General features: G+C 40.0%; 1 protein-coding gene and 1 non-coding gene across 2 annotated transcripts in view; both read left to right on the forward strand.

Annotated features, from left to right (window-relative positions):
- Window positions 1-22,135, forward strand: part of HSD17B3 (hydroxysteroid 17-beta dehydrogenase 3) — a 37,582-nt gene that overhangs the window by 4,577 nt on the left and 10,870 nt on the right. The window contains exons 3-6 of the mRNA XM_059071767.2: window positions 15,854-15,929; window positions 17,716-17,823; window positions 18,836-18,903; window positions 20,167-20,202. Coding sequence (XP_058927750.1) covers window positions 15,854-15,929; window positions 17,716-17,823; window positions 18,836-18,903; window positions 20,167-20,202 — 288 coding nt within the window. The remainder of the gene's footprint in view (window positions 1-15,853; window positions 15,930-17,715; window positions 17,824-18,835; window positions 18,904-20,166; window positions 20,203-22,135) is intronic.
- On the forward strand, window positions 14,567-14,672 carry LOC131762033 (U6 spliceosomal RNA). The gene has a single exon (XR_009337122.1). It is a non-coding gene; the product is annotated as a U6 spliceosomal RNA (small nuclear RNA).

Raw genomic sequence — 22,135 nt, forward strand, 5'->3', positions numbered from 1 at the left:
ATTAATTGGCATTAACAAATATAATGTAAAGAGAGAATCTGATAGGGCTGAGAGTCACTGGAGTGTGATTAGAGTCCTTGAGTGTTTCCTTCCAGGGTTTTTGTTTCTCTGTAGATAGATAGATAGATAGATGATAGATAGATAGGTAGTTACACTTTTCTAAAAATGTGTTTACAGCATATGTAGTTTTGTATGCCATTATTATTAGTATTATTATAAGTTTGACATTTTCACTAATGAAGTATTGTCTCCTGGAATTCCTATATATTTTCTTTCTTCCTTGTGCCTATTATACTAACCTCTAGAACCATGTAAAACACAATAGAAGAAATAAAATCCTAGAAATTGTGAGGATGGCTGTTGAAAATCAACACCTTAAAAACATAATGAAAAGCACTTCAATTATGAAAACTACATTCAACAATAGTGAGTACTCATGTGTTTTCTTGTTCCTAAAGGCCTGTGTCATGAGAGAGGTCAAACCATCTTCTGTGAAATGAACATTGCAAGGTATATTGGAGGTACCTGATAGAAACTTTTGGTTTTCTCTTTAGTTAACAGAGCTGAACCATACCACTTAAAAGCCCTAGTGCTGGTCTTTTGGGTCTACCCGCCATCCTCCATGCTCTGAAGATAATTTCTTTGGTACTGACATTCTGCTTCAACTCTGTTTTTGTTTTTTTCTTTCAGCTAAAGAGTTCACCTTTGCTCTTATCCTAATTTGTATATAGCAACTTTCTGATGATCAGTAGTGCCCAACTCTCAGTAGATGAGTGGTTACATTTGAGTGTTGAGGTTGGAGAGACCATGTGCCAACCCCTTTCCAAAGCCTTGTATCTTCCATACCCCAAATCAGAAGGAAAGCTTTTCTAGCTATTTGTCTTAAAACTGTATCACCTCTTATATAACTTTTTTTTCACCTTAGACCAGTTTTCTGGAAAGGGTCTTATCTTTCGTTCACAAGATCCAAGGCCTTACCTCTCAGTTCTCTGGAGAACTCAGGTTATTTCTTTATGATTTTCCAGATTCTTTCCTCAAATTCATGCTGACCTGATATACCTGTGGCCCCCTTGATAGCTTAAGACTCAGACACTTTTCTTTCTTCTTAGAGGAGACCCATGTGCGGATTCTCGTTAGCAATTCATTTCCTTACTCTTTCCAAAAGCAATGGCCTGGGGGTCAGGAGCTATGGGTTCCAGTTCTCATTCAGACACTAACTGTCTGCAGATCTTAGACAAGTTACACATCCTTTCTGGGCTTCCAGGTCTTTATGAGCACAAAAGATGTCTCCCAAGAACCTTCAAATTCTACATTCTGTTTCTCTTCTAGACTAATTCTTGCTTTGCTCTTCTTCTTATAGAATCTTATTCTTTGTTTCCTTTTGTTCTTTTCTAAGGCTGTGCTAAAAAATTTTCTGGGATCCCTACCTTTCTTTCATGCAGGATTCCCTCTCTCCCAGAGAGCCTGTTCTTGTCTCCCTGCTAATTGCTGCTTCAAGGAAAGCAGTTCAGTCTGGAATGCTATGGATTGTAATGGTTAAGAATTTGAGGTTGGGAATGGATCAGATGTCTGTCTGTTCAAACTCTGCCTCCAATATGCTCACTGCAGAATTTACACATCAATAAACTGGAGGTGACTTTTGTAAGTCACCTGGGCTTTTGTAAAAGTTAAACGGGATGAGATGGGCAAAATGCTTTGCATAGAGTAAGCTCTCCAAGTTTAGCCACTATTATTACTGGATATTTAATCTGTTTTCTTTCCCATTTATTGCTTTTCTTTTTCTCTTTTTGAGAAAGAAAATGTGTTGTACTTACCCATATTTTTACTCTTTCTATTGTTCTTTCTTCTTCCCTGATGTTCCAAGATTTTTTCTTTTGTTATTTCCTGTCTGTTTAGAGAAGTTCCTTTAGTTGTTCTTTTACAGTAGCTCTGCGGGTGACAAATTCTCTTTGTTTTCCTTCATCAGAGACTGTCTCCATTTCCCCTTCATTCCTGAAGGATAATTTTGCTGAGTATAGGATTTATAGTTGACAGTCCTTTCCTTTCAGCACTTGAAAAATGTTGTGCCACTTTCTTCTGGCCTCTATGATTTCTGATGAGTCTGATGTTATTCAAATCATTTTCCCGTATAGGTAAGGTGTTGTTTCTCTTTCATTGCTTTCAAGATTTTTTCTTTGTGTTCAGTTTTCAGGAGTTTAGTTATGTTTCTTGGTGTGGGTTTCTTTGGGTTTATCTTGTTTGAGATTCACTCAGTCTCTTGAATGTGTAGGTTTACACTTTTTCAAAAATTTGGAAATTTTTCATTCATTCTTTCTTCAAATATTCTTTCTGCCTAGCTGCCTAGCCCTCTTCTCTTCTTCTGGGAGTCTAATGACACAAATGTAAGACCTTTCTTATAGTCTAGTGGGTCTCTGAGATGTTGTTCATTTTTTTTTTCAGTGTATTTTTTCTCTGTTTAGGTTGTGTAATTCCTGTTGTTTTATCTTTAAGTTCATGGATTCTTTCCTTGGTCTCTCCATTCTGCTATTGAGCCCATCCATTAGTTTTTAATTTCACTTTCTGTATTTTTCACTTCTAAAATTTCCATTTCATTTTTCTTTATATCTTCTATTTCTTTGCTGAAAGGTCCTAATTTTCATTTGTTTTAATTGTGTTTGTGATTGCTCTCTTGAAGCATTTTTACAATAGGTGCTTTAAAATTCTAGTCAGATAATTCTAACATCTGTGTCATCTTGATGTTAGCATTTGTCCATTGTTTTTATCTTACTCAAGTTGAGATCTTCCTTATTCTTGGTGTGATGAGTTTTTTTTTAAATTGAATCTTGGACATTTTTGGTTTTATGTTATGAGACTCTGGATCATATTTAAATCTTCTGGTTTAGGTCTGTACTGACATTGCTTCAACAGGGGGAGGAGGTGGTGCTTTTTCCTACCAGGTTGGGTAGAAGCCCAGGTTTTCCACTTGGCCTCCTTTGGGGGGTGCTGCCTCCTTTTTACTGCTGGATGGGTGTAGGAGTTCTGGCTTCTCACAAGCCACTCTGGATTTTCGGGGCAAGAGTGCATCGTTACTGCTCCCCACAAGCAGTACTTGGAGGAGGTGGTCTCACTATCATTGCGGTGATGGTATAAGTCCTGAATCTCCACTAGGCTTCCTCTGTCATCATCCCAGGGGAAGGAAGAGGGGAGAGAGCAGAAGGGGTGCTCTGACACTGTCAGGTGGAAGTGGAAGTTCAGGTCTCTGCTGACATGCTGGGTGGGGTGGCTGGGATGAAAGTCCGAGCTCCCTGCTCATCCTTCTCCGATGTCAACATGGCAGGGGGTTGGAGTCCTTGTTAGGACTCAGCCTCACGAGAGGGGAAGTGTCAGCTCCCCACTCAGCCTTTGGAGGCAGGGGTGGCAATAGGAACATAGATTTTTTTTTTTTTTTGAGTTGTTTGTCTGGAATACGATAGTTATTGGCTAAAGTTTTCTGCCTTACTAGGCTGCCATTTTTTGGTTCTTTGGTTAGAGAGTGCAGGCTTCAATTGGGACTTTTTATGTCTGCACTGTTGGTGTTTCTGAATATCCAGCTTCTCCAGCAATAAGTCTGGGATATATGAGGCAAAAAGAAAACCCAGGAAACTCACCACCAGTTTCCTCAGGTCTCAAGGCCCATAGCTGATCTTCTCACTATCTTTTGGAGTCTTCTTATATTTATTTTATGTATTATGTCCAGGTTGCATGTTTTAGTTGCATGTCATGGTAGAAATAGGGACTTTTACTCCAATTTTCCAGTAGCCTGTTCTATATTACATTTTAACCTAATCTGTATTTGTATTTAGAGTGGCAATAGTGACTTTGCCTCCTTATAAAGGAATTGCAAGCATTACTGGAAGCAGGTGAAAAAAATTGTGGAGAGGGATGGGCTGGAGGAGGAAGGACAAGAATGGGCCTGCTCCTCATGCCTCTGAAGCCTCTGCTTCACTCTGTATTTCACACCATTTCCATTCCTTTGGCACCTAAATTCAAGCCCTTTCTTTTATTTACTGCCACACAGAAGAAGCCCTGTCTTCCCTGGCATTCCCACCACCTGTTATAGATTAGCAGCGACAAGCACCTTCCTTGACCTAGTCCCTAACACACAGCAGAAGGCAAATGGCCTATTCATCACAGCAGCAGCCATTCTTCTTTAGCACAGTGCCTGGCAGGGAATTCTGGGAGAGGGCGTGCTTCTGGGGCTTAACTCCCTGAAGGGGGGTGGTGGCAAAACCCACGTATGGAGCCTGTCAGCCTGGACATTCTAGAAAGAAGATTGAGCCCTGCTCAAAAGGACAAAGGGAACATGCTGGCCCAGACAACCAAGTGTTCTCCGTGCCCCCCTCCTGGCTCAGACCACTTCACATGGAACCTTTAAAAAGTCTATGGCTCTTGAGAGAAATGGCACAATTCAGGAGAGGCTGGAAGCACACAAGGCAGAGAGCATCCTTTGTGTTGAAAATGCAAATTGTTTTCCATTTAATGGACAATCTCCCCCTCGGGAGGCTGATGAAGTGAATTGTGAGACAAAGGTGCTTAATTCTTTAGCCATCCTTTTATAGATTCCCAGACTGAAAATGAGGGCTGGAGGTGGGGGTGGGGAATTTTCCAGGAGAGAAAGAGAAGACTTCATGATATCACTGGCCTTAAAATGGGACAGTTCTTATTTTTTTATCTTTTAATTTTCTATTTATTTTTAAAGTTTTAAGATAGACTTTATTTTTTAGAGCAGTTTTAGATTGACCACAAAATCTTGCAGAAGGTACAGAGAGTTCCCATATACCCCTGTCCACACACACACCCCAGAGTGGGAAGTTTGCTACAGTGAACATACACTCGCATGTCATTATCACCCAGAGTCCATAGTTTACCTTGGGGTTCACTCTTCTTGGTTTAATTTTTCCGTGGTGGTTGTTTTTCAGAGGAAAGTGTGATATGGGCCCAGCTGAAGATGAATTTCTCTTAGGGAATCTGCTTCCCACCTTCTCCTTTGCTCAGTCTGGTCTGAATGAAGCTTTCTTTACCTAGGGTCAGTCAAAATTGACACAAAAGTCTTTGAGACATTTTCTGTGGCTTATTTCTTTTCCATAGCTGTGTTCCAGCCAAAATGTCTGAGTAAACTTCTTTGTATGTCATTTAAAAATATACTAGGAAATCAACTATTTAAAGGAACAACAGGGGCTTCCCTGGTGGCGCAGTGGTTGAGAGTCCGCCTGCCGATGCAGGGGACACGGGTTCGTGCCCCAGTCCGGGAAGATCCCACATGCCACGGAGCGGCTGGGCCCGTGAGCCATGGCTGCTGAGCCTCCGGAGCCTGTGCTCTGCAACAGGAAAGGCCACAACAGTGAGAGGCCCGTGTATTGCAAAATAATAATAATAATAATAAAATAAAATAAAAATAAAGGAAAAACAGATGCAGAGTATCACCCCTAATTACATTCTATATATGTCTAGATATTGATAGATTGTCTTTTTACAAAGTGAAACCTCACTATATAGGTTCCAGGGCAGGGGTGCGACTTGTTATAATACTTTATGGCTGAAGATCAGCTGTTAGACTGAATATAATTTACTTTAAAATACTTCAGTATGCATAATATGATACACACGTGAACCAGTTTTTTAATTTTAAACAACTCCTTGAGATATAATTCACGTAGCATAAAATTCACCTGTTTTAAGTGTATCGTACAATGATTTTTAGTAAATTAACCAAGGTGTTCACCATCATCACCATCCAGTTTTAGCACATTTCCATCATCCTAATAAGATCCTAATGAGATCACTCACAACTGATCACAATTAATCCCCCATTCCCATCCCTAGTCCTAGGTTGCCACTAATCTTTTCTGAACATTTCATATGAATGCCACCACACAATATGTAGTCTTTTGTGCCTGACTTCCTTCATTTAGCACAGAATTTTTGAGGTTCATCCATGTTGTAGCATGTGTCAGTGGTTCTTTCATTTTTATTGCAGAATAATATTCCATCGTATGGATATACTACAATTTGTTTATTCATTTACTAGCTGATGAACGTTTGGGTTGTTCCCATTTTTTGGCTATATAATATGCTGCTGTGAACATTCTTATGTGCTTGTTTTCATGGACATATGTTTCCATTTCTCCTTTTTTTCTGGCTGCATCGGGTCTTCGTTGCTCTGCGCAGGCTTTCTCTAGTTGTGGCGAGTGGGGGCTACTCTGTTGTGGTGCACAGGCTTCTCATTGCCGTGGTTTCTCTTGTTGGGGACCATGGGCTCTAGGCACATGGGCTTCAGTAGTTGTGGCACACGGGCTCAGTAGTTGTGGTGCATGGGCCTAGTTGCTCCACGGCATGTGGGATCTTCCCAGACCAGGGCTCGAACCCATGTCCCCTGCATTGGTAGGCAGATTCTTAACCACTGCACCACCAGGGAAGTCCCTCCATTTCTCTTGGGTAGATTACCTAGGAATGGAATACACAACCACACCTAGAGGTGGTGTGTATTGAGTTTCTTCTACTTGCCCCTCGGGATTCACCCTCTGCCCTTCTTCCCCCTGCTGTGTGCCCTAGGATGCTGCCCTGCACCAAGGGCCTCAGATGGCTTCTGGTTTCAGTGGGGTTTGGTGGGGGTTGGGGGATACTGGCAACAGGTAAGAGAGAGAGGAGTGTGAGGTTGGATTCCTTTCTGGTCTCTCCCTGTGGGCTGGCTGTATCCCTCTGCTGAAGGCTGCAGCTCTGTCAGGCAGCCCTCTCCACCCTCTGGTTCTGGTAACTGTTCATCCCCCAACCCTTTCAGGTTCACAGGTGACAACAGCTCTGCCCTTATTAGCTCCAGAATCTCGTGGGTTCTCTACACATGAGTCACACTTTGTAAATCATCCTTTTATTAAACTCTCTTCTAGTTACCCAGTTTGAGTGTGCTGTTTTTGCCAGGACCTTGGCTAAATCCAGGTTTTAGTTAATTTTTAAAGATGCTAAATTAGAGTTCATCAATATCTGTGCTTTAGCTAACTTGACTATCATTAGAGGGTTTGCCCCTTAGCCTAAGAGATGTTATAAATAATTTTCCTGAGGAAGTGCCTTCCAAGATATGTGGATTAGCTAGAAATATTGTACAGGCACTTCTGCCCTCCTATGAACAAGGATGTAATATCTGTGAGCATCGCAGAGTGGTGTTCTTGGCCTTTAACTGATTTGGCCCCATGTCCTGCTGATAGTGGAGGATTCTGTCACCCTACCCTGCTAGAAGTTTGACTGCACCCTGCCCCCAGAACATTATCATACCTACTTGGGATGAGCCTTCACAGAGTGCCTAAGGGACAGAAAGCTGGGACTCCACTGAGCTATAAGAATAGGTTCATGACTATTCTGATGCCAGCTTACTAATGAATGTTTCTGTTGGTAGGATATGGTCTGAGTCTTGTTTAAATTTTATAACACACCATCTGCTGGCAGGTTGTTAGGGAGGAGATCTGTAGCCAAAATCTATCTCTAATTACTAGAGACAACAAGAAAGCCCAGTGATTATGAACAACCAAATAGGCTTAGGTCAGAGATAGACATAATACTTAATGCCTCCCAGGGTTCCAGCCATTCAGGGTTCTAGTCAGCTCTGCCCAGTCCTTAGGAGCATGTGCAGCTGCTCTGGTCTGTACAAAAAGCAGTCCAGCTGGCCCCAGGCAGCACCAGCCTCTCTGGCCTCCCAGCTCATCTCAGCCCCAGCTAAGCACCATACAGCCCCATACAGCATCTACTCACTTCACACCCCCAATTCTCTTTTAAAAAGCACTGTTACCTAATTTTCCTGTATTTATTTAGCTTCCTTTAGCTTCTTTTTTAAAATTAAACTTTTAATTTTGAGATAATTATAGATTCATATGCAGTTATAAGAAAGAATACAGAGAGATCCCATGTACCCTTTACCCAATCTTGCAAAGCTATTCTACAACTTCACACTCAGGATATCAACATAGATACAGTCAAGATACAGAACATTTCCATCACCGCAAGGATCCCTTGTGTGGCCGTTTTATAAACACCCCCACCCCCTCCTTCCTTCTTTCCTCCCTCCCTCCCTCCCTCCCTCCCTTCCTTCCTTCCTTCCTTCCTTCCTTCCTTCCTTCTTTCTTTCCTTCCTTCTTTCTTGACGTATAGTTGATTTACAATGTTGTGTTACTGTCTGCTGTTCAGCAAAATGATTCAGTTATACATATATATACATTATTTTTATATTCTTTTCCATTATGGTTTATTACAGGATGTTGTTTCCAGTTTGGGGCAATACTTATAAAGCTTCTATAAACATTTGTATATAAGTTTTGTGTGAACGTAAGACTATTTTTTTCTGGAATAAATGCTCAGGAGTGCAGCTGCTGGCTGGTATGATAGTTGCATGTTTAGTTTTTTAAGAAACTGCTAAACTGCTTCCCAGATTGTTTGTACCATTCTCACCAGCACTGTATGTGTGGTCCATTTTCTCCACATCTTCACCAGCATTTGGTGTTACTATGTTTTGTTTTAGCCATTCTGAGAGCTGTGTAGTAATATCTCATTGGGGTTTTAATTTGCACTTCCTTGATGGCTAATGATGTTTATGTATACATTTTTAATTCAAAGAAGTGTAAGGAAGAAAACAGCAAAAAGGCCATATCTCTTTGTCCAGCTAATTCCTGTTAAAGATAAAATAATACAGACATAAAATTATAAAACTCAAGCAGCACGGAAAAGCATACAAAGCGAAATAAAGACCTCTCCTCCCTCACCCCTGCCCTTACCTGGCCCTTCTCTGTAAAGGTCACCAGTGTTCACAATGTCTTGAGATTGTGTCTCAAGACAAATGTCTTTTCCTTTCAGAAAAGGTAAAGGAAAACCATGGCTATGTTCATACTTACATGTTGACATGGATGTTGATAGTACAGAGTAACTTCAGCGTAACAATCCAGAGACTTTCCTGATTAGCGGGTGGCTCTGTCCAGTTCCTTCTGTCTTGCTTCTTATCTATCTTATAAGCCTTTGCGCTACTCTTCAAGGTTGGAGCTGGGTCATAAGCACGTCTGTGTCCTGTAGCCCACTGACAGCACTCAGTCCTGTGGCCAGACATCGGGCAAGAAAGGCCAGGAGTGTCATCTAGTCACATGCCCAGGAAGAAGGAAAGGAATTTATAGTCTCCTAGCAGAATATACACCTGTATGTTTAGTTTTTGCCCACACGAGCACAGATGGGATCCTGCTTCACACAACCATAAACCCTCTTCTAAACTTTGCTTTGTTCATTAAATAATGTAATTTGGAGATCTTGCCACAGCAAAGGCATACAGATGGCCTTCATTCTTTTTAATGGTTTTCAGGGTTATTCTATCCCAGGGGTGTACTATGTCTCTTTTATCGGCCTCTTAGGGACAGGCACTGGGTTTACTTTTTGTTTTTGTAGTTACAAATAGTGTTTCAAGACACACCCTTGAAGATAAACTTACACATATCCACGTATACATCCCTATCAGTAAAATTGCTGGCTCAATGGGTATGTGCATTTAAATACTGGATACCATTGCCAGATTGTCCTCTATATGATTGAACAAATTTTAACCCATCTTATATTACTATAAATTTTAATATTTATATACATATATATTTAAACATTATAAAACTTACTTTTCGTCACTTTAATATATATAAACATGCATTCTTGGCTATTAATGCCCACAGAATGCTGGAAGCAAAATATATGACTAAAGATTGTCTGGTTTAATTTCTCCATATCTGGGCAATTCTAGTGCCACCCCAACATCTGGGATGGTATGGAAGCTACAAGCTCCAGCGTGACAGGCAAGGCAGTTAGAATGCTTCTCAAGACAGTGCTCCTGGCAGTTACAGGTAATGGTACAGTGTTGCCCCTTGGATTAAAATCCCTTGGCTCAGCCCAACCCAAGAAAAACCAACTGCTTTGCTCTATTCTTGAATATTATCACACATTTACTGTCAATATATGATGGTGTCTTATGCCATTTCAGCAAGGAAATTCTTCTTCCTAATGTCTAAATTACTCTAGTCTAAATTACTCCAGCTGCACTCTAAGCTTATTCTCTTTCATCTTCCCTTAAATGAAAGCATCAGCTTTTTTTTTTTTTTTTTTTTTTTTGCGGTACGCGGGCCTCTCACTGTTGTGGCCTCTCCCGTTGCGGAGCACAGGCTCCGGACGCGCAGGCTCAGCGGCCATGGCTCACGGGCCCAGCCGCTCCGCGGCATGTGGGAACTTCCCGGACCGGGACACGAACCCGTGTCCCCTGCATCGGCAGGAGGACTCTCAACCACTGCACCACCAGGGAAGCCCAGCATCAGCTTTTAATTATTTTTATGTTTCCTTGGATTCATTGCTTTGTTCCTGTGTGTCTTCACTTCAATCCTATACTTTCTGAACCAGGCTTTGAGTATCCTAAATTCATTGTAGTATGTCATGGTTGTGTGTGCGTGCACGTGCATGCGTGTGTGTGTGTGAGAGAGAGAGAGAGAGAGAGAGAGACAGAGAGAAGAGAGAGACAGACAGACAGATGTACCAAACAAGAGTGTACATAATATCTAAGTGTGGTTACAAAAAAAAATTAAAATGAGTACAGTATCTCTTATCAGGAAGCTTAAGAAATAGGGCATCACCAGTTTCCTTGAAGTTTGTCATATAGGCACATATGTTATGCCTTTGTGTTTCCCCTCCTCACTCCCACAGATGTAAGCACTATCATGAACATTGTGTTAATAATTTCCTTACTTTAAAAAAGTTGTTACACATGCGTGTATCCCTCAACAACATTTGGTTGCATCACTTGTTTTGAACTTAATATAAATTGATTCATATATCTTCTGTAATCTGCTTCTTACTGATCAATATTGTGCTTTTGAAATTCATCTATGCTATTGTGTGTAGAACATGGTTCATTCATTTTCAGTATTGTATAGTGTTCCATTATATAAATTGACCCAATTTAGTTATCCATAGTAATTTAATTCACAATGGCAACAGATAAACATAGGCTATTGGTGGCAGGAACAGCTAAGTTTCCCCCCAAATCCCTATTCTCCCATTGTATAAAGTTGTAGCTAGTAAGTGGCTATCCAGCCAGGGAGCTTCCCAGATTCCCTTGCATATAGCTGGGGCTATGTGACATTTTTCCAATGAAATCAGGCAGAAACGATGTGTGTCATTTCTTGGTCAAGGTGGTTGAGGGAGGGGATATATCTTCTCTACCCTCTTTGGATCCTTGCACTGGCTGGATATCAACAGCCAGGGCAATCTTAGAAGCCTAGTGTTGAAGGTGGCAATGCCTTTCTCAACTGTGGGTCCTGAAGGACTATGTGGAATAGAGTCTGTTATATAAGACAAAAACCAAACTTCATTGTGTGAAGCCACTGAAATTTTGGAGTTACTTGTTTCAGCAGCTTAAGTTATCCCAACTAATGCAGACTAACAAGAAATGTCCAAGATTTACCTGAAGAAACTTCTAAAAGTTTTAGAAGAATGCATAAGATCTGAATAAATAGATAGCATATTACAGATGAGATAACTGATTACTGCAAAGATGCAACTTTCCCCTTAAATATCTCTAATTTCAATATAAAACATTAAAAAATATAATCTTATCATTTACTTGGAAAATTAAACTAAGAAGATAACACAAGAAAATTTTGAAAGAAAATAATAAATCATAGAGACTTCCTCTATGAGACACCAGATATCAAAGCCTATTATAAGATTATCAGAAGTGGCACTGGCACAGAAGTTAACAAATAGACCAGTGGAACAGAACAGATAGATTAGAGACAGATCCACGTACATATGAGAATTTGGCATAAGCATTTCACATCAGGAAAAGATGGACTAATAGAAAAATGTTACCAAGACAATGAGCCACCCATTTTGAAAAAAATAATGCTAGATGATTTCAACCTCATACTATTCTCAAAAATAAACAACAACAACAAAAATAAACAAACTACAAGAGTTACAGGAAAATGTATTTATATCCTTGAAGTTAGGGAAAATCATAAAGGAAATTCTAAAAAAAATAAGGAAAATATTCACAAACTTGGTAACATTAAAATTAATATTATGTAACATATGGAAAGGACACCATAAACAAAGGAGAAAATAATTACTGCATATATAGTAGGAAAATAATTAATACCAAGAATATGTAAAAATAAAGCTCCTACAAACTTATAAGAAAATGACAACCCAACAGTAGAATGGGCAATGGGTATATTCTGGTTATATCCAGACAAAACTATAATTCAGAAAGATACATGTACCTCTATGTTCATAGCAGCACTATTTACAATAGCCAAGACATGGAAACAACCTGAATGTCCATCAACAGATGAATGGATAAAGAAGGTGTGGTATATATATACAATGGAATACTACACAGCCATAAAAAAGAACGAAATAATGCCATCTGCAGCAACATGGATGTGTCTAGAGTTGCAACATACTAAGTGAAGTAAGTCAGAAAATGACAAATATCATACGATATCACTTGTATGTGGAATCTAAAATATGACACAATGAACCTATCTATGAAACAGAAACAGAATCACAGGCGTAGAGAACAGACCTGTGGTTGCCAAGGGGGCGGGGGTTAGGAGAGGGATGGATTGGGAGGTTGGGGTTAGCAGATGTATGCTTTTATATACAGAATGGATAAATAAGGTCCTGTTGTATAGTACAGAGAACTATATTCAATATTCTATGATATGTACCATGTCTTCTTTATCCATTCCTCTGTCAATGGGCATATATACGTGGAATATTACTCAACCATAAAAAAGAATGAAATAGTGCCATTTGCAGCAACATGGATAGACCTAGAGATTGTCATACTGAGTGAAGTAAGTCTGACAGAGAAAGACAAATATCATATGATATAACTTATATGTGGAATCTACAAAAAATGGTACGAATGGACTATTTACAAAACAGAAATAGAGTCACAGATGTAGAAACAAACTTATGGCTACCAGGGGAGAAAGGAGGATAGGAGGGATAAATTGGGAGATGGTATTGACATACACACATTACTATATATAAGAGAGGTAACTAATAACGACCTACTTAGAGCACAGGGAACTCTACTCAATACTCTGTAATGACCTATATGGAAAAAGAATCTAAAAAAAATAGTGGATATATGTATATGTATAACTGATTCACTTGCTGTACAGCAGAAACTAACACAACATTGTAAATCAACTATACTTCAATAAAAATTAAAAAAAATAAACATACTGGGAAAATTAAAAAAAGAAGATGCACTTAAAGTTTCATTGATGATGGATGAATAAACAAAATGTGGTGTATGCATACAATGCAGTATTATTCAGCCTTGAAAAGGAAGGAAATTCTGACACATGTTACAACGTGGATGAATCTTGAGGACATTATGCTTAGTGAAATAAACCAGTCACAAAAAGAGAAAAACAAAAAACAAATGAACAAAATATTCTATGATAAACCATAATGGAAAAGAATATAAAAAAGAATTTATATGTGTATAACTGAATCACTTTGCTGTACAGCAGAAATTAGCACAATGTTGTAAATCAACTATACTTCAACAAAAAATTTAATAAAAATAGGTATATGCTGGTAATTCACATATAAACATACAAAAAAAATCAGTCCCACTGATAGTTGGAAAAGTGCAAAGCAAAACAGTAAAGAGATGTAATTGCTTGACTTTTAGGTTGAAAAATTTGCTAATATAGTATATGGGCCAGAGTGTGGAGAAGTAGAAACTGTATTTTTGATGGTACAGTTTTAAGGGAGGATATTTTGCCAATACTGTGAAAATTTTAAAAGCATGTACCTTTTAACACAGCATTTCCACTTATCCTTGGCTATCTACTCTAGGAATTAATTCACTTGTATATACAAAGAGCAGTATTGAAGGGTTTTCACTGTAGCAATATTGGTAATAGGAAAACCTCAAAACAACTTAAATAAATGCTCACCCAAAAGTGAACTATAGAGCACTATAAAGCAATAAAAATGTGGCTCAGCATGGACTGACGTAGAAATAGATACAATACTTAGAGATTAAGACACATTATTAAGTTAAAAAGACAAGCTTATAATGCCATTTATAAAGTGTGAAAAGAAAGAAATCCCACAAAACAAACTTCTATTTCTGTATGTACTTATAGATGCACGTAGATGCAGAGAGAAAGTTAGAAAGGAGGATCAACACCAAACTAAAGACAGCGGGAGCCTAGCGGTGGTGGGGAAATGGAACCGTGGGTGTGACTTAGTGACAGCTTTTACAGTGAGAATGTGCTTGTGTATTTAATAGTATAATTCAATAAATCAAAATAGAAAAAGATATAAATGCTGAGGCTGCAGCTCCAGAGATTCTTAATTGGATGGTTGTGGTGGGAATTGGTGCTTATTTTTGACGTCTTCCTTAATGATTCTGATACCACAGGTTTGAATATTGGCTATTGGAGACCATATAGTAAAGTCTTCAATTCAGCTTCTTATGTGTTTTCTATAATATAACTCCTTGTTAAAATCTGGCATAGTGCTTGTTTTGGCAGCATATATACTAAAGCTGAAGTGACACAGTGAAGATTAACACGGTCCCTGTGCAAGGATGACATACAAATTGTAAAACATTCCATAACTGTGAAACATTCCCTATAGGTAAATTTTATGTCATGTGTATTTTACCACAATTTTAAAATATAACAGTTTCATTTAATTAAAACCATAGAGAAGGGTTTCAATTAACTGGGCCCTTTGTCACTAACTCAAATGTTGTCTGTCTCTGTTTATTTTTTTTTGTCTTTTTTTTAAAGCATCTTTATTGGAGTATAATTGCTTTACAATGGTGTGTTAGTTTCTGCTGTATACCAAAGTGAATCAGTTATACATATGTTCCCATATCTCTTCCCTCTTGCGTCTCCCTCCCTCCCACCCTCCCTATCCCGCCCCTCTAGGTGGTTGGTCACAAACCACCAAGCTGATCTCCCTGTGCTATGCGGCTGCTTCCCACTAGCTATCTATTTTACGTGTCTCTGTTTAAATGAACATTGGTTTTTCCACTTGTCTAAAGGCAAAGCTCTATCTTTTCTCACCTGTAGCATTTTTAGGTGTGAGGAGTCTGGGCTTGTCCATGACAACTCAGCACACTACGTTTACCTGTCTCCTATGCTATGTTCAAGCACACCACTGCTGCACACTGTCGCTCAGCCCCCATGAGTCGAAGCAGTGTCCAATCTGAAGAGAGTTCCTTCTGATCTCAGGGAAGCATCCGTTTACTCTCCAGTTTCCTATTCCATTTTCTGTCCTGTTGGGAGCCAGAAAACAGAAAGAAAAGGCTCAGGTCCATGACCGTGCCCAAGTGAAGAGAACCACAGAAAGAACGTTCTTGTGAATAGGAGGCAGCTCACTAGTCGCTGCAGAAATATTGTTTTTTATTATGGGATGCTACTGTAGACCCTGTTACATAAATTATAGTATAAAATCCTCCAAATTCTGAATTCCACCACACATCTGATCATAGGTGCTTTAGATAGGAGGGCATTCAGATTGTGGATCTGTACAAAAAAAGCACTTAGAATAATAGTTCCTGGCACATAATAAACGCATGCAAGTAAACTACTGTTATGTCACATTTAGCCTGGCCCAGTGTGGCTGTTTTACTCATAACCCAGAAACCTTTGTCACATTCTTCATATTTAAACTCAGGAGAAGCAAGCACATCACCCTGTGACCAACTGAGTGATGCCCCAACTCACCTTTAATGTAACAAGCTTTCCCTGTCTGCTTATCCTCTCCTTTTTGGTTTTTCCATCCCTACCCTCAGTTAGCAAGACAGGGTCTCAATGTCGTGCTTATCAGCCGGACACCGGAAAAACTACAGGCCATTGCTGCGGAGATTGGTGAGTGACCCCAAGAAATAAGGGAGATGTTTGTGGAGCCCACCAGCCAAGTCTGCTCCTGTCCTGCCCATAGGGACATCTGTCAGCATCCCTATGTCTGCTCTCTGGAGGCTGGGGTACCAGCCTCCTTAGGGGAGCCCAGTTTACAAAGTTAAGTTCAGGATATAAGTGGCTTTAGTTCACTTCAGTTTAGTTCACCAGGGGTTCTTCAGGCTGCATGAAGCAGGGGCACACTCACCCACAAATAAGTCTACTTTCTTCTTTGGTCTAGCATCTCCATATCTAGAATCAGACTCCCTCATCCAGAGGCCTCAGCTGTCTGATTGCTTCTGTTACTCCCTTCAAAAGCAGGAACTGTGTTTGGGACTTCACTTCCCTATGTCTATGCTGTGCTCCTTGCAGTAGGGTGAGGGACAATGCTTACTGCTAGTTGTTAGATTAAAAAAAAAAGATTTGATCCAGGGCTGCCATGGATGGTTTTGAAAGTTGTACACTATACAACTCCAAGAGACAGCATTTATATTATAAAGCTTTATTATTATGATCCACTCTGACGTGTTCTTAGTTAATAATGATCATCATATCCCTTTCTGGGCATTTGCATTTTAATAATAATTACTAATTTAGTAATTGATAAATTCCTTAACTCAAAGGAATGAGTCTTCAACTATGAAGACTCGTGAAGACCATAGCAGGCTGTCTGGGGGAGAGCCTTATTTCTCTGGAGAGAATTTGGGCTAAGAGAAGGCTGTGGGAGGTGTGGGGTTGAGCAGTCACAACGAGGAGGCTCAGTGCCCTTGAACCAGTGAATTCTGCTTTTGTTTTCTGTCTGGATATCAGAAATAACTTTGACCCAGGACTAGGACATTCTTCAGTGTTTCCCTTACAGTGCTAAAGTGTACTTTTTATCGTCCTTTTGAAAAGCAAGTAGTGTCTTTGAACTGCCCCCAAACTTTGCCTTAAGATCACTTGCCCCAGATATATTGGGTCTAATTCCAAAGCTAAGCAGGCAGCAGCTGGTGAGATCTGCCCGTTGCTTTTATATCTAAGAAAGAGCTCCTGCACAAGGCAAGTTCACATAAAACAGTGGAAAGAGGATTGAACTTGGAGAGAGCAGAGTTTGGGTGCCCTTGGTCAAGCTAGTAAGCTTCTCTGAACCTTAATTTTCTCCTCTGAAAAATGGAGAAAATACCTACTTTACAAGGTTGTTGAGGGGATTAAAAAATATATTGTGCATGTAAATGTTTAATAAATGCTAAAGTGTTGGACAAATACAAAGGGTTTCTGAGTGTATGTGACGAGGACCTGACACTCACTGAGCAGAGGCATTGCACTTTGCTCTTACAGCCCTTAGTCCAGGGGTCTGAAACTTTAGCATGCACCACAGTCACCCTGAGCACATGTGAAAATAGATCACCAGGCCAACTCCCAGGGTTTCCCGGTTCAGTAGGTCTGGGGTGTAGCCTGAGATTTTGTGTTTCTAACAAGTTCTCAGTGGTGCTGATGCTGTGGTCTGTGGACCTTGCTTTGAGAACCACTGCATTAAATCTGTTATAATGTCTTTACTTGTCACTGTAGTGACTCTTAGAATCACACAGAAACCATCATTCACAAATCTTTTAACACATCCCAGCATTTATCCAAGGTTATTTCTTGTTTCTAATTAAGGTGAGGGGCTTGTGCTCTTAAGTGTCTGTTCAGGTAGTATAGGAGCGTTGGGAGAACATGGGCAAGAGGGGGATTTGGACTCCTGTTCATTAAAAAATAACTGTTGTCTCTAATGCAGAGTGGACGATAGGAAGTAGTGTGAAGATTATACAAGCAGATTTTACCAAAGATGACATCTATGAGTATATTAAAGAAAAACTTAAAGACTTAGAAATTGGAATTTTAGGTAAGTAAATTGCAAAGTGCAAAGCTTGTTGTAATAAATTAGTGAAACAATTATCTTAGTGATACTTGATTATTCAATAGTAGCTTAAACTTAACCCGTGACTGTAAGCTGTAGCATTAAACCAAATATTAAAGTTCAGTTCTTCTAGAGGAATTACTGGATTAACAAATTTGTATATGACTTTGGAATGTAGCAAATCTACATATTTCAATCTTCCCAACCGTATTTCCTAATATTAAAATATTTTCTTTCACTGAACTGATATTGACATTTGGCAGGAAGAGGGAAACTTTGGCCTAAAGGAATTAGTTTAGCAAACAAACATCGCTGCAATTGATCCATGAAATAGTGAGTCAGTGTGGTTATCTGAGGACTGACTTTCTCATTTGGGAAATGAGATACAATTTTTTTCTGAGATAATTTATAGACAATCTGTTTTGTAAGCACATCACAGTACAGTGTTTGTATTGTACATAGAAAGAAGATTTTGATTTCTAGAATAATTACATTTTTACTAATAAAAGTATGAAACGTGTTGCAGGAAAACTGGAAAGAACAGATGAGCATGTAAAAGAGCTATGAATTTCTTGAAATCCTGACAGCCTGAGATAGCATCTTGGTATATATCCTTCCAGATACATACACATATATTTTCAAAATCAGGATTAAACTTACATACTGTTTTGCAACATTAAAAAAAATCATATATCACTAATGTCCTCCCAGGTTTTTAAAACTCTGAGCAGTCATAGTTTTGAATGACTCCATTGCATCCTACCACCATGATTCATTTTATGTGCATTGTATTATAGGACCACAATTTTTCTCTCCAATTTCTTCACCGTTATCAAATGATGTTGCAACGAACAACCTTGTATATAAATCTTTTGTACATGTTTCCTTGGAAAACTTCCCAAGAACTCTTGGGTTGAATATGATAATTTTTAAGGTTTTCAATAGACATTTACCATGGGCTCTTCTGACATCTTTTTGTTTTGCCTCTTTTGGTCAGTCAACAATGTCGGCATGCTTCCAAACCTTCTCCCGTGTCATTTCCTTAACACACCGGATGACATCCAGGTAGGCCTATACTCTTCTGTTGATGTTTTCCTCTCACGTGGTCCTGAGCCCCCTGGCTGGGTAATCACCAGGGCCGAGAGGGGGTAATGGGATTGTATTCTATATTCCAGGTGGATGACTGGAGGTCTCCCTTTCTTTTCGCCTGAGTACTTCATACACAGTCAAGGGTACCGCTGTTCATGACTCTCTCTAGGATAAGGACATCTTCCCTCTTCTCCACACACCAAAATTTACCTGTGCCAGTCTTTCGGGGCTCTGCACTTTGCTTTCTAAGGGGGTAATTCTGCCTAACAAATTCATAACTGTGGATTCAGTGGGAGAAGGCCAGCTCTTTGGCTTTCTTTGTCTTCCCAGGTAATAAGATTCATTCCACTTCAGTGTGATAGAAGCCCCTTGCACAGTCTCTGTGGTTGGGGTTGTTGTGAGTTCAGCCAGCTTGACTCGGACCCATGACTGCCCTTGCTGGCCATGAGCAAATTTACTACACATTTAACAGTCTTCGAAGGCACTATGTTTTGACACTTCCCCAGGCCCTGACCTTTGAAGTAGTGGGGTTATAACAATTCTGAACAGGCTAGCATGCTTCTATTCCCTGATCCCGCAAGTATTCCTAAGGTTTGTGTAGGCCCCATGTCCACTGCATGGACAAATAATGCCAGATTGCTTGGACCTGGCTGAACATCCTCACCGGCCACATGTCTAACTCCATGGTCCCTGTTTCTGGAACAAGTTGGTGTCTCTCCATTAAGCAAGTTCTGTTCTTGCTTCTCTTTATTTATGTATGCATTTGTACTCATCTATGTGTCTGACCCTCTTTTCTTCTCTGTCTGTCTTGGGTGATTCTAGCAGTTTCTTTAACTGCCCTCTGTAGCCCGGAACCTGTATACCTTGTGTTACACAACTATTCACCTTTCTAATCTCTATGCTGTTGTCTTCTAGACCACATATACTAACCTCCCTTTCTTCAGCTGGAAATTAACCATCTCCCTTTGAAAACCTGTTTCCGTATTCCTGCCAAAATTTTCAAGGAAACTCTTAATTGACTTCTATTCGAGATCATATTCTTGTAGAATCATAGTATGGATGTCAGATGTTTCCCCATTCTAATGCATTCTGAATATCAACTAGAAGCCTAATTTGCAGGCTGAGGCAACCACTCAGACACACATTTTTGCCCACTTCATAGTTGTTTAGCACTGAATACTTTTCAAGAGAATTTCTCAAATGATCTGGCTGATTCATGACTGTGATTATTTATTACAGAGCCTCATCCACTGTAACATCACCTCGGTAGTGAAGGTATGTGATCAATGTACATGCTCAGTGCATTACAATGTAGTAGCTGTTGGATTTGGCAACTCAGGAGAATTGGCCCCTTCCCTGTAGATGCAGAATTCTTTAAAATTGAACTGTACTTTAAAATTGAACTGAGGGGTCTTCCCTGGTGGCACAGTGGTTGAGAGTCCACCTGACGATGCAGGGGACATGGGTTCATGCCCCGGTCCGGGAAGATCCCACATGCCGCAGAGCGGCTGGGCCCGTGAGCCATGGCCGCTGAGCCTGCGCATCCGGAGCCTGTGCTCCGCAATGGGAGAGGCCACAAAAGTGAGAGGCCCGCATACCGCAAACAAACAAACAAACAAACAAATTGAACTGAGGGACCATGTAGTAGCCTTTTAATTGTCTTGTCTGTTTTCATCAAGAAAATATAGTGGATTCACTCTCCCTAGCATCTGAATCCTTTTTCTGCATTCAGTTTTGTCATGTCACAACATATTAGGCCTGATGATGATGAAACTTATTCAGGATTCCAAAGCAACTTAAAAAAAATTAGTATCTTCTTGTGATTTTAGTCTTTGTAAATAGAGGAAAGCTCACTCAGTTTGGAAAAAGGACAGAGGGTGTGATTTGGATTTTATAGACTCTTGTGGTTCAAAAACTATTTGTTGGGCTTCCCTGGTGGCGCAGTGGTTGAGAATCCGCCTGCCGATGCAGGAGACACGGGTTCGTGCCCTGGTCCGGGAAGATCCCACATGCCGCGGAGCAACTAAGCCCGTGAGCCATGGCCGCTGGGCCTGTGCGTCCGGAGCCTGTGCTCCGCAACGGGAGAGGCCACAACAGTGAGAGGCCCGCATACCGAAAAAAAAAAAACAAAACTATTTGTTGAAGTGAAGTTCAAGGTCATATGTATTCTGATCCCAGATCAGTTACTAGTTAATTGGACAGCATTGGGCATGCTATTTAGCCCCTTTGAACTTCAGATTCTTCGTCTGCTATTAAAAGAGTATTAAACTAATTGATGTGTCAGGTGCCATTCAGCACTCAGGTCCTTTTATTAGAATTAACTGCATACCCATTTATAGGCATGAGTACCACAAAGCTATCCTATGCCATGTCTTTGTGGGAATAAGAAAAAGGGAGACAAATTGTCTGGGCAGACAATTTGGAGAAAGGTGCTGCTTAAGAGTGGACATAGCCCCATGCTTGGTGAGTAGATGATGCTTTTGTGTAAACACAATATTTCCTTTCCCTCTGAATGATGAGAGACCTCTAAATGGCTTGTGAGTTAACGCTGGGCTTTCAGCCCACACGCACCCCCACAGCTGGGCACCTTGCTTGTTACACAAAATTCACAGCTGTGCCTGGCCCTCATAACCACTCTGGATGGTCCAATGGAACTTCAGCAATGAATCAGGTATGACTGATTTCATGGAACTGGGGCCCTTATTGGGGAGCAGTGGGGGGCTGTCTCGTCTTCACAGCATGGACTGGCGGGGAGAACTGGTTTCCCAGAGGAAAATAGGTTTCTATCAACATAAAAAGAGGGGATGGATGCTGAACAGACCAAAAAAAAATTTTTTTCATGTGGCTGCAGTTGAGTTGACAAAAATTATTTTCACCATTGGTTGTTTTTTTTTCTTTTCTTTTTTTGTAAGTATACTGGTATTTTATAGTTTCCTGCTCAGTTTTTATTGGTACATACATTCTTTTTATGCTGAGGAATCAATGGCTTTTTAAAATCCCCAGCTGATGTAATTGAAGGTTTTATATGTTCCACTGTTGTCTGCAGCCTTACCACTAAAATCTTTCACATTAATGGATACATTGATCTTTCAGTCTTGGTCCATTTGATCACAGGGTTTCCCAAATGTATTTGACAACCCTCTGACTCTTGTAGCAGAGAAAAGCTTTGATTTTCAAAAAAATTATTTTATATCTTGGTAGACACTAA

Source organism: Kogia breviceps, chromosome 8 (assembly GCF_026419965.1).
Source record: "Kogia breviceps isolate mKogBre1 chromosome 8, mKogBre1 haplotype 1, whole genome shotgun sequence".
Classification (NCBI taxonomy): Eukaryota; Metazoa; Chordata; class Mammalia; order Artiodactyla; family Physeteridae; genus Kogia; species Kogia breviceps.